At 42.4% G+C, this 12,882-nt stretch overlaps 1 protein-coding gene across 14 annotated transcripts in view; it reads right to left on the bottom strand.

Moving 5' to 3' along the window:
• The window catches only part of KTN1 (kinectin 1), a 99,447-nt gene that overhangs the window by 21,555 nt on the left and 65,010 nt on the right, over positions 1-12,882 (bottom strand). For 10 of the 14 annotated variants that reach the window (XM_059723336.1, XM_059723331.1, XM_059723338.1 and 7 more), the window contains 12 exons: positions 12,050-12,140; positions 11,820-11,888; positions 10,010-10,047; positions 9,247-9,337; positions 9,062-9,139; positions 7,945-7,982; positions 6,742-6,832; positions 6,586-6,654; positions 6,127-6,164; positions 5,121-5,211; positions 3,196-3,282; positions 1,093-1,182 (listed from right to left, as the gene is read on the bottom strand). In XM_059723336.1, the coding sequence (XP_059579319.1) occupies positions 1,093-1,182; positions 3,196-3,282; positions 5,121-5,211; positions 6,127-6,164; positions 6,586-6,654; positions 6,742-6,832; positions 7,945-7,982; positions 9,062-9,139; positions 9,247-9,337; positions 10,010-10,047; positions 11,820-11,888; positions 12,050-12,140 (871 nt within the window). The remainder of the gene's footprint in view (positions 1-1,092; positions 1,183-3,195; positions 3,283-5,120; positions 5,212-6,126; positions 6,165-6,585; positions 6,655-6,741; positions 6,833-7,944; positions 7,983-9,061; positions 9,140-9,246; positions 9,338-10,009; positions 10,048-11,819; positions 11,889-12,049; positions 12,141-12,882) is intronic. The other 4 variants (XM_059723339.1, XM_059723340.1, XM_059723343.1 and 1 more) reach the window with 1 other exon arrangement.

Below are 12,882 nucleotides of genomic sequence, written 5' to 3'. Positions count from 1 at the left end.
AGAAAAACGCATTTGGTTACAGACACTGACAATTTAACATCTTGATGAGCATTTCTTTAGGAACTTTTGTTTCCTAACTGCAGGATTGTGGGGTAGATTTTAAGAACATAAAGGTCTGAGTACTAATGTGCTAAACTCCAGTTTGAAATGAATTACATACCTAGCACCATGGACTTAACCAAACACAACTGGCTTCCAGTGAGTAACAGTTCAAGGGGATGAAGTACCACCCAAAAAAAGTTATGAGGACTGGGAACTAATAAAGCTTGACCTCAGCACTGAAATTTATCTATAACCACGGGGACATTGCAATGAGTATGCAAAGACCTGGAAATTACTGTGTTTTGAATATACTCATACGTGTAAGTTGACTGTAAGTATAACTCAAATATTCTCTTGATGAGTTAGACCTAATCATTATACTTTTAATTAAAAGTCAGAATTAAGTAGTCTTCAATTATTTAGACAAAGTGTTTAAAACAGACTAAAGACTTCATGAACAAGATATAGTGCCATTCTCCAACCTTAATTTCTCTGATATCTTCTAAACATGTAGAGATTGACTCAAGGGCAGTATATTACTCTTCCATACTTTTGAATATATTATGGAAAAAAGCAATTGTTTTGTGCGCATTATAAACCCCTCTAGACAGAGCTTTTTACAAGAAATAAACCTATTTACAAGGGCTGAATATGCTTAGCCCGCCTGGAAAAGTCAAGCCAATAATTATATTGAAACCTTTTGCCCATTACTACAGTAAAAAAAGTGACCCACTGCACTAGACAGTAGATTAAGACACAATACCTGCCCTTAAAAGTTAACAACCTTGGTTAATGACAAAACATAACAGGGCTAATGGAATAGATGGAAGGGAGGAAGGATGAGGCACCAACAATAGATGGATTTTTAGCATTAGTAGCTGTTTGTACCACCTGCCCGTCCATTACCAGCGGCCAGGAAGGCCACTACAACTGAATATGCACCATGGAGCACACGTATTTCCACTGTAAGCTCTTTGAGGCAGGGAGTCTAGAGCAATCGGGTCCTTAGCCCATGATCAAGGCTCCAAGTAACACGGCTGAGCATCTTACCAAGTTGGAAGGAAGAGACACCTTCGGAAAGAGTTTCTGCAGCAATTCTCTGGTCTCCATCTCAGCTGCCTCCACGTACTGCTGCCTCTCCTAAATGGAGAGAAATGGCTCAGATGAAACTGGCACTACCTTTCACAGGCATGCCTGTATTTTTATAGGCCTACAACACTTCATCTAACCCAGGGCTTCGTTTCAGCCAAACAAAGATTCCATGATATCAACTACCAGCATTTCTCTGATGCTCAATTAGTTCAGAACTTGGCCTTTGTATTACTTACCATATTCCTTCAAATATAAAATTGAATGTGAGAAAATCTGGGTCAATCTGAGGGTAAAACACCCCAAAAAAATCTCTCTATAGAGTACGTAAGAGCCTTTAACTCTAATTAAAACCCAGAGCCATTTTTAGAAGAAATATTGAGCTTTAACAAGTTCATCATATTCAAAGGAATCTGGTATTCTTTTGTCATCAAAGTTTACCTCCAACCTAAAGCATTCCTGAGGAAATTTTATACCATCACTCAATTATCCTATTACAGCAAAGATCATGCTACATGGAGTAAATGCATTCACAGATTACATTCTCAAATCAGTGATAAATTAAGCGATATCTAAAACAGTTAATAAAAATGTCAACTGAATATTGAATCAATATCGGTTCCGATCACGTTTTACTTTAACATCTCTACACGTTATACTTCCCACAGACCCTCTAACTTAGGACTACAGCCAAAAAAAGGAAACTTTGTGTTAATGCACATTTGAACCAGGCCAAGAAAGCACGATTGTCTCTTTTTTAATGATCACTTCACAGCACTTGCCAGGGAGACCCTTATGCCATCCTTCCAAGAGCCCCAGATGAAATGGAAAATAATTATTAGAGCTGTGTGAGGTTTTGGGGGGTTTCTTAGGCATCACTCAGCAAATTTACACACGTAGGAAGCAGCTGATGGACACCACACAGTTGGTTACTATGGGGCATGTTTAAAAAAAAAAAAAAAAGGACTAGGCACAAAACATTCAGTTTTCCTGTTTGCAGCATGAGGCCATTCAGCCAGCTCAGACCCCTCCTCACTGGAGGCTCCAGTTTACTTTTAAATGAGGCAAAAGCCTCTACCCCCTGTGCTGATGGCAGTTTCTGGGAAGCAAACCTCAACACGAACACTATTGTCCTTCAACCGGCCATAGACATTACCAAGCCTCCTGCTCTGGAGTTACTCGGCTGGAAGTGACATCTGTGGCATTAGGAAGTTGGGATCCAGAGAGACAAAGATGGGAGACATTAGGCTGTGAAGCTATAGGGTTAAAATGGGTTAGTTTTCAGCAGTATAAGCTCCATCAATGAGCTGCAAGAGCCTGCTTAAGAAAGAAAAACAAGCATTTAGCTGTAGCAAGCAGCAGCTACACAAGCATCCTCTCGAGCGTGGGCTAAGCAGAGGGCATTTAAGCTTTCTTTTAAGACATGGACAACTCTCAATGACTATTTCCCCCCCTTACTCTGGCTCCCTAAGCTTTTTTTTAAAGCCAGATCCTGGCATTAATTTGATGCTACATGATTTGTGCAAAAGTCAGTATAAGTGAGGCCATGTATTAATAAACAAACAACTTTGAGAACAATTCATCCACAATCCCATGGCTTCATTCAGCACGTCCGGCTCATCAGGGCCTGGACAGCTTCCTATGCTTTCAAGATTAAGTTTTCCAAACTAACTTTGGTAGAATAATAAATTGTTTATTGGGAAATTCCTCAAAATAATCAAGTAGTTCCTCTTCACTAAGCTACTAAAGCTTATTAAGGCAAGGCAAAAGCCCACTAGCAGTTCAATCTCTAGCAAACAACCTTATTTTCTGGAACCCACCACCAAAGGAAAGATTCACAACAGCTCTAACAATTATGCAAAGAAAAACAAAATCAGCATGCCAATAACTTAAGAAAAATAACAGACAGGAAGCAGCAGAGGTGAAAGTATATGAATGATCATTCAGAACAGACTTTTCTATATAAAATTGCAGTAAAAGTTAAATGCTTCATTTGGATTTAAAAAACCAGCTGCAGAATTGTTTGTAGCTTAATGCATCGTTTCTAGCAGTCAACATTACAACCTTGGCAGTCTTGTTCACTCTGTCCTGCAGCAATTTTTCAGTTGATGCCAATGCTTCCATTGCTTTCCAGTTTTTCTCCCGAAGGTCCTAATCGTTTTTAGAAAGAATGATTTCAGTTCAGCCAATACTCAAACTGTTTCTGCTTTTACTTCAGAGACAGAGATTTTGCATTCCATTCAGTAATTTGCATTTAAATGCTGGTTACTGCAAGATGATTTTTGCTGGGTAAGATGAGGTACACTAGCAAAAACAAGTGGGATGTTTAAGAGTTTGAATGAAAAAGCAAAATGCCAATTCTCCCCACACCGTACTCAGAACTATATCAAGTGTTATTGTGTTAACAAGCATATCATTATGTTGGCCACCCCCACACTTTGACTGCACTTGTAAGAAGAAAGAGAAAAGTATTCAAAAGTAGTGAGGAACACAGACACCAAACCACAGATTACACAGAGTGTTAGGTATGTTGAGCTGTATACTCTGAAATGGACCCAAATAGACAGAGAGGTGTGCATTTAAGCCCCAGTCTTGCAAATAGATCTGACTGGGCAGACCCCTGCACCCAAGCACAACTCAACTGAAGCCAAAGCCAGTGGGTGTCTGCGTGGACACAAAGGTTAGAGCCTCACTTCACAGCAGTACCCAGCAGAGCTGCTCTCTGTTACGCTGAGTTACCAAGAACTGTGGCCCTCCTCCAAGATTCCTGTTTCGCCAGAGTGATGAGCACCTTAAAGGTCTGCTGGGGAACAACACAGGAACTTGCTGTGCTCTTGCATCTTTCTTGGCAAGGTCATCAAACGTGTACTCCACAAGATACTGCCAGGCAAGTTTGCAGTTCCAAGGTGGAGGTGGCAAACTAGATTTAAAAATACTATACTCCACTTCCATTTTCTGGAAAGGGGTATGGGCACTGTGTGGGTAGACTGTGGGTGTTGAGAACCTGACTTCTCCAGCTGCCTAACCAGCAAAAACCTGGACTTAAGACTAGCACACATTCTAGTTACAACATAGAAGAGGCCTGAAAAACTAGACATTGTACATACCGCATTTTTTGCAGGAACCATCTATTAACTTGAGTCTCCCAAAAGCAATGCTGCTGCTTACAAAACAGGAAGAGCACTCTGGATATACTGTGCAGGGGAGAGTGAGCTTTTGAACCTAAAGGTTTAACCCTTGCCCCAACACTGGGCAGACAATGCCAGCTTGGGTGCATGAACAGATTCCTACATACTATTCCACCATCTACATAGGTTTAGCATATTCATACTCTCCTCTTTACAATCATCTAAAAATCGCATAACTCTGTCCATCCTTCATTCTTGAAACATCTGTAAAGCCTCTTATCCTTTAGTCTGGGACAAATTATGTTTTCTGTGGAAGTTACTTGCATCTTCTTGGGCATACGCCTAGTACATATTGCTTTGCACACCCATCAGTTGATCAATATAGCACCACTAATAGCTGCCATGAAAGGGCTGCTACCTCCTCATAAGCTCTTACTGCAAAAGCGGGAAAAGATATGTCTGGAAGTGGGGTAAGCCAGGTCTGAGCATCACAAAGGGAATGCCCCTTATTGGACTTTAAGTATACTGGATACAAATGAGATCTGCGCCACCCGAGTTAAAGATTAGATTTCAGAGCACAGTTAACCAGGTTAAAAATTAAGTGTGTGAATATTTGCCATTAAATCTGCTCTCCAGCAATTTCTCCCTGCCCACCGAGTCAGCGACTGGACAAAGAATTAACCAAGTGTTAGGCAAGGGTAGATAATTTGGTCCCAAGAGAGAAAGGAAAAGGGAGTGTAATCAAGCATGTGACATGGTATAATGGCAAAGTGGAGTTACTGGCTTGGCATCAGAATACTGGTCACAGAGTGGTTGTGTACATACAGATATAGTCCTCAAGTTTACAAAGAATTTCCTTACATTGTTCTTTTTCCTCTGTTGCTCAACAGCATTGCTCAAAGATGCTAGCTCATTTCGGAGACTGGTGAGTTCGGTCTCTTTTCCTGCAATACTGAATTAGCACAAGAGTCACAAGCAAGTTGGGAAGCAGTTGCATACAAGACTATATTTAGACTACAGCACAGAGACTTCCTTCCACACCTAAGCTCTGCCAAGGCAGGTTCATGGAGCCTGTCCATAAACCTGAACTTGTCCACTTAAACATGCTCGATTTCTACTGCTTTCTGACCTGTGGGGTCTCTTTGCTCGCATGGGTGTTTATCTGTAGGTTCACTATTTACTAATCACCACGTAAAGGCTCTGCTTTCTAGCTGGATAGGTCATCATTAAACACACGCCACTAATTTGCACAAAGACACAATCAGGTGCTATTCTCTGAATGAGGATACAAATTTTCAGCAGCCACTCCTGATTCCACAAGCCATCCAGATTGATTGGAGAAAAAAAGCTGGCAAGTTAACACATCCAAAGGAAAAGCTTGTGAAAGCTGATGCAGACAGGCCTGGCCTAAGCTCCGCAGTTTTTAACATCTTTCATTCCTACCTTGGAACACCCTGACATTCCTAATGCTATCCATCACTGAGATCTTCCTGAGCACAAACTGTTTCATGACGTGTAAAATAATCTACTGCAAGGCAGAGATTATCCAACAATCGCCATTTTTGGAAACTTAAATTTTAAGTCTCAGTTCCAGGCATGAAGCTTTACCTATGAACCTGGAGTGCATGTAAACTGAGCTAGAAGTGTCTTGCTTCCATTATGTTCTCAGAAGAGATTTGGTGCAAGACACAGCTAAGGACTATGATCCAGAAATGTAAGTGTGCAGCTCAACTTCACCAAGAAACACAACTCATGTAAGCTGATGTTCTGGGGAAGCATCTGCTTTTACTTGGGCCAAGTTTTTCATACAGTAATTGAAGTGACGCGTATTAACATTACTAGCCTTTAGATTTCTGGCAATACTTACACTTGCAGCAGCTCTTCACTTTGGACAGTCAGAGATGCCTACAAACAGACCAGAAAGGAATTAAAAACAGATGAACAACAGCTGGTTGTATTGCAGAGAATGTGCCTGGCTTTGTTAATTGGTGCTTCCTGCCACACTAAGCCTTTCAGGGCATCCAGTTGTCTTTGGCTGGACAGTTGGTAACTGTAACATGCAGCCTCAAGGGCAGAGAGTGGGAGGCAAGACTGTGGTAGGTAAGAGTCTAAATCAGGAGTGAAGCCCTAGGAAATAAAAGGGCAAGTAGGAAGAAAGACCGGGGACCCAACAATTTTGTTAGCTGGATGCATTTCTAATATCACTTCCATCCATTGTTCTGGACTGCACCTAGCTGAAAGTATGGCGACTCCCCTGAGAAGCATGCAATGTGACAGAACCCCGGAAACCACACCCAGTGTCAGCTAGCAGAGGTGAAGGTCATACCTGTTTACAGCTCTCCTGCTTTAATTCTTGAATTTGAACTTTGAACAGTTCGTTCTCTTTTGCTACATCCTGCAGAAAGAGAGGACCAAATTACACACATGCACAGACAGGCACTCCCCATTTATTGCACTGGGCACCTCCATACTAAAACATCACCTGCAACTGTTTTACTTTGCTTGCAATTTCTCTCCCCCTTTCTTCTAACAAAGCTTCCATCCTCTTCACCTGTTCTTCCTTCCCCTTCAGCCTGCAGAGAGCATTTAGAAAACAACACATTCTGATTAATACGTAAGTCACTTAGCGTTGATACTCTAGGTGTCGCCGAGTTTTCAGGAGTGATCAAACTAAACCTGCACAACCACAGTTGCCACAGGAGGCCAGTCTGGAGAGAACCAGGCAGCTATGCAATGGCTTCTGCACCAAGGAAGATGAAAATAGCACCAGCTGCGACAGCACATGCTGCACACATGTCCCTGAAGCCTCAGGCATTAGACAACAAGTTCATTTAGTCAATAATTACCAAGACAGTATTCGAACCAGATAGAAGATGAACTGCCAGTGCCCACAACCAATCCTCCCAGCCAACTGGTTCCAATGAAACCTGGCCTCTGTGCTGGCAGCATGGAAACCTGAGTGTGGCCCATGGGCAGGTAGAGAGACTTCCCTCCCCCAACCATGAGGGATATGACCAAGAACAAGACTCTGGATGATAACCCCATTTATCTCTTGCTGGGATCAAGATGCAGGGGGCAAGGTCTCTCCAGAAAGACAAGTCAGATGACACATGTTCACCCATCTGAATCTAAGGCTTTTAAATCAGCCACCTCTGAAATGCACACTTTCATTATCCATCTTAATACTAGACAACATTATCACAAGTAATGACAGTAATATTACATTGACAATGGAGAACGCAGTAATATCCCTTTACAAAACAGGGACCAGAGTGCTACTGCCTTAGAATGAACCTTAAGGCTTTATACTAGCCATCTGCATCTCTTGAGATCTCTCACGTTGCATAGACTCAGGACACTGTCAAAGATAAACCACTTGATATACTTAATGAATGGTAGATAGGAAAGCAACTGAAAAGCAGCAGTGCTGATCACAAAGTAGATACAAGCGGTATGGAAAGATTTTCGTGCAGGAAAAGGAGTTCTTTAGGATCTCCTCTCTTCTGCTCTGGGTACGTATTGCTATTACTTAGTCACGCCAATCAGACAAGCAGGCATTTGTTGTTCTAGGAGGCAGTGGCTAGGCTGGCTGATGCATTGCCATCAGCACCAATTCCTGTTATAGCCAACAGAAATCCCACACCAAAAGGCACAGCAGAGAACATTTCTGGCTACCCATACTCACAGGTTTTCCAGATCCTGGGCTTGTGATGCAGCTGATACCTTAAAAAAAAGAGGAGATGTTTGGACCTGTTGCGATAACAGAAAAGGGTTCAAACTAAACAGTGAGCATTTATATTACAAGGGACGCGTGGTCTGAACAAGTGGCGCTACCACCAGACCAGATGTGTTTTAGGTCAGTTACATTCAGAAAGTTACACTGCTCTAATTGCGCACTGGAGTGCATTGCGGCAAACTGCAAACATGCACATCTGATGCCAGCTGGCCTAAAATCTGCACTCCCATTTCCATCACATTCACCCATGGGTAGGATAAGTTCCTCTATGGCCATCTGCCCAACTTACAATGTGGAAAGTATTCGTCTTTAGCACCACTTCTTGCGCCCCAGAAAACATGAACTAGGTCCCACATGAATGTACCCTTTCAGTCTGAAGAGCTCCACTTCATCCCCGAGGACAGGCCACTGCCTGCCCTCAAGTCTAACAAAGGGGACAGCGTTCCAGCCAAACAACTTCTGTGGCAGATCAAAGGGGAGAGGCCCAGACTATAGAGATGAACACTGAAGGGCAGCTGGAGAATGATTCTAGACACAGAGCTCAGATGTCAGCCTGACCCACTTAAACAGCAAGCAGTTACCTCCTGCAATAGCTGAGGCCATGAAGTGCCCTGCCTAGGGCTACCTTTGCAGATCACTTTACTGCAATCCAGCCTAGAGGTGTGAAAAAGCAGGGATTAACACTGGTGAAGTCACATAGGCTTCAGGCCACTGTTACCATCCCTACTGGTGTTCTGCCTGAGAGCATATATTAATGGAGCATCATGAAAATACTCCCTCAATCTGCTATTTTTATATCCTTGCCTTTGTTCAAAACCCCACTGAGCCAGAAGGCATGCCCATGTACCCCTTTTCGCACCAGTCAATTGGACAGAAATTAAGCCAAGACAAAGCTCTGAAAGAGGCCTGGGTAGAGGCAAAAATAAAAAAATCTGGTTCAGGTAAAAAAAAAAGAAAAAACAACCAAACAAAAAAACCCCAAAACAAAACAAACACAAAACATCCAACAAAAATCAACACAAAAACCCTAGCTGTTGCCAGATGATCTCTCCTCTGCAGTCAATACCTGCTGTAGCTGTTGCAAGTTTTGTTGTTCTAGCTCCTGAACTTTACTGGTCAGTTGTGCAATGGTATTCTGCTGGCCCTTGGGATAGAAAAACAAAGGAGATGAGTGCATGCTGTGTATTTAAGTTCTGTGTTCAGATTTAGATGCTTTTCACTGGATAACAAAAAAAAGAAAAAGAAGCTTACCTGCAACCATTCTCCTTGCTTGGCAATCTCTTTCTGCTTCTCTTCCAATAAGACCTCCATAGTTCTCAAGTGTTCATCCTTCCCCTTCAGTCTGTACCATTATGACAAAAGAGGCTTTTATCATCTGGAAGAAACCTGGAACTTTGCAATAAAGTACAAACAAGAGCAGCTGGCATGACCAAAGGCTCCACCACCACTTGCCAGAGGAAGATAAATGTGTGAGAACTCTTTAGTTCACACTACTGTAACAGGCAGCCTGAAAGGTGCCCTTGAATCTATGGCTCAGCTCATGATATCGAAGGGACAAAGTCTGCACTGCAGGGATTCCACGTACGTTCTCTCTCCTTGCAAACGTATGCTGCCAGCACCTTTCAGACTGAGAAGGGTGGAGACAAAACAGCCCAGGATATTTATATCCTATTTCTCCAGTAATACAGAATAGATAGCAGCCGCATAGGCGTCCCATGCTGTTCTGCCAACATGCTTTCAGTCTTGAACGCATCATTTATGGAGCCCACACTCTAGATGTGCGCCCACTCCACAATAGACAGCCTTACTGGCCACTTCAGCAGAGAGGCACACAAGGGTGACTATGTGCATATAACACGGTCACAGGGCCATTAGGAATGGAGTAGATACCATTCACTCATTTCACACAGACCAGAAGAGACAAACAAGAACATTTCAACTCCAATCACATCAGAGCATGGAAAGAAAAGGATGATCAAACAGATCAGGCACTGCTGTTAGCAGCTGTACTTACAGAATCTGAAGGTCCTTGACTTGCGAAGCAAACGACACCTAAAGACAACATTCAGGACTTGAATCACTCCAAAAGCAGTACAGACTACCCATGTCAAATAGGTAAGAGACATCAACTATTCATATATTCATATCACTTTGGGACAAAGCTTGGGAAGATGAGAACATTAGAAACTGTTCAAACGGGCACTAACACTGTAAACCCAAAATGCAGGTTGGGGGGCAAGGAGGGGAGCGAAAAGTTTACAAAATGAATGATTTCACTACTTACAATGTTAAAGCATTTCAATCATCCCCTGGAGCACAGTAAGAGAAAAAGCGCCACAGATGGCACTGTCACAGCGCTACCATTTAAGTCTCTGTTCTGAGAATGAACACCAAGCCAAGCACTTAGCTTTCTGTGGGATGGCGGGGAAAGATAAACTTGAGGGAGAATGTTCCCTCTGAATGCTATACAAAACCAAATCAGTTTTTGGCCCGTGCTCCTAGGAGGAGGAGGAGACCTAGAAAGTAACCTGCCAGCTCAAGCCCACTGATTCCAGTAGGGGATACTGTGCCCAACCCTATGTGCCCTTATATTATTTTTGTCTAATATAGAAAAAACCCCAATGTTTGCTCCCCATGTCACGGCTAAAAAGGTAAAGTACATACACAGAGGCTCTGGACAATTTACATAAGGAACAGTTACTGTGTAGAGCAAACTACGCTTCAGAGCAAACCACTGTTGGGAGTTTCAGTCCTTTCATTGCCAGCATGAACAGAGGGTAGCCAAAACAGTTCATCTGCATTCTCCCACTACTGCCCCAAAGAGAACCAGTAACTTCAAAGTCTCCCAAAAGTCTATTGGCTTGTGGTAGCCAAGGGCTGCATATGCACAAATATGGGGTCCTAGAGCACCACTTCATGGAGTATGTATCCCTATCATATGGCTCTCAGGACATTGCTACTGTGCAGTACATTAACACAGGGCACCAACACACCAGAGGGAGCTGAGGAAAAATGAGACTGTCAGGACTTGGAAAGAGAAAAAGGTAAAAGCAGAGAAGTGTGTATAAACAAAAAGGAAAAATCCCAAAGCGAGCACCAAAGGGAAGAGATGAAGAAAGAAGAGCCTATTAGGCTGTTACTAGAACTAAAGGGATAAAAATAAAAAACAGGGAAGTACAGGCAAAAAATATCAAGCAAGCTTCTTGATAGGACACTGTGTGGGACAACAGGCATTAGATAAAACTGTGACATCTAGCCTGATTTGCCATCATTCCCTGCATTTGAAGTGAAAATTCACTCTTTAAAAGACTTTTTTAGCTGCTAGATAAGGTTGGTCCATTTATCTGGAAACCAAATGTAAAGGACAGACCCTTTGGCCCTAGAGAGGAAGAAGATAATTGGACTGAGGGAAGAGACTTAGCCAGTAGGTTTGTTCACAGCTGCAGCAAAAGAACAGTAAGTCCCCCTACCATTTGTGGTCAGATAGGAACTGGCCAATGGAGCACTAGAGGGCACCATGGCACCACTACAAGACTGGTGCACAGCCACTCCAGCTGGAACAAGTGGTTCACACTCCGAGTTATGGAAGCTCAGGCCAAGGCTCTCACTAGAAGCTCAAACTTGAGCCCATATTCTGGGGTGTCTGGAAGATGACATACTAGATGAAGCAAAATTGTACCTGCTATAATTTATCCCACCATAAGAACACGCTTCACTCGGTGACAATCCCCAGCAAAATAGAAAATATGTATTAGGAACAGAAATGCTAATAAGCAAAGCATCAACTACAAAGCTGTCTCATTTCTGCCTCTTAGGAATTTTACCTGTTTTTCCATCTCAAGCTGGGAATTTCCTATTTCTTCTTTCAGAGTCTCTATTTCCTGTGCCAAAGCCTTTTCAAGGACAAAACAGACAGGATTGGACAATGGAAACACAAAACACCACAAAAATGGATGCTAAAAAAGTCAACTACTATCAAATGCAATGTAAGGACAAATAGGTGTAAGTTAATGGTATAGACACACACAAGCACACAGTGCTACTTCAGCAGTACCTGAACTGTCTTCTCCTTGTTTGCAACTTTGAGGATTTCAGCCTGCAGGAGTTCTTCCACTGATTTGATCTTTCCATCCTTCTCATGGATTCTTAACAAAAAGGAGAAAAAGCAACAAAAGTGAGCTGAACTATAGTATCCCAATTTCATTAATATTAACTTAACAGTAGCCCCTGGGAAATTTAACTGGCCCCAGCATGCTATGTGCTGTCCAAATGTTAATGACATTCTGCAACAGAAGTTTAGAATCCAAGTTTGAAAACCAACACAAATGATAGGGCAAAGACAAGGTGCCACTAAAGGAAGATATATGGGCTAGCATAGCACAAGTTTAAGTTTGAGTAACTAGTTGTGTACACTTGGTAGGTACCTGGCTTGGGTTATTAGATAAAGTCAGAAGCTGCTCTACTAGACTGTTCCTGGCCCAGCTTCAGATACAAAGTTCTTACAAACACTCCAAAATACTTACAGCTGAATTTTCCTTAAATTATATGTTCAGAAAACAGGCATGCTCTTTTTAGAGGGCACAGTCAAAAACTTAAAACAATTTCATGTCTAATTCCAGCTCTTTGGCCCAAGGACAGGTGTAGAAACCTCACAGCCTTGGTTGGCAACGCTAGGGTGGTTTTACTGCAATCAGCTCCATACGAACTTAATTCAGTAAACAGGTTACTGAATTTTCCAAAGCACTGGGTTAGCTTGATGCACTGTGCAAAGCCAACCATGCACACACTATCTTCCAGTTAAAACTGAACGCTAACTGGAGGGAAAGCAAAACCAGTTTGGAAACAGGAGGGGCAAGGTTAACCTCAGAGACAGATTTAAAATGCTTA

This window comes from Alligator mississippiensis, chromosome 2 (genome assembly GCF_030867095.1).
Source record: "Alligator mississippiensis isolate rAllMis1 chromosome 2, rAllMis1, whole genome shotgun sequence".
NCBI classification, from domain to species: domain Eukaryota; kingdom Metazoa; phylum Chordata; order Crocodylia; family Alligatoridae; genus Alligator; species Alligator mississippiensis.
The sequence above is the reverse complement of the archived record's forward strand: the minus strand, read 5'-3'. Positions and strand labels throughout refer to the sequence as shown.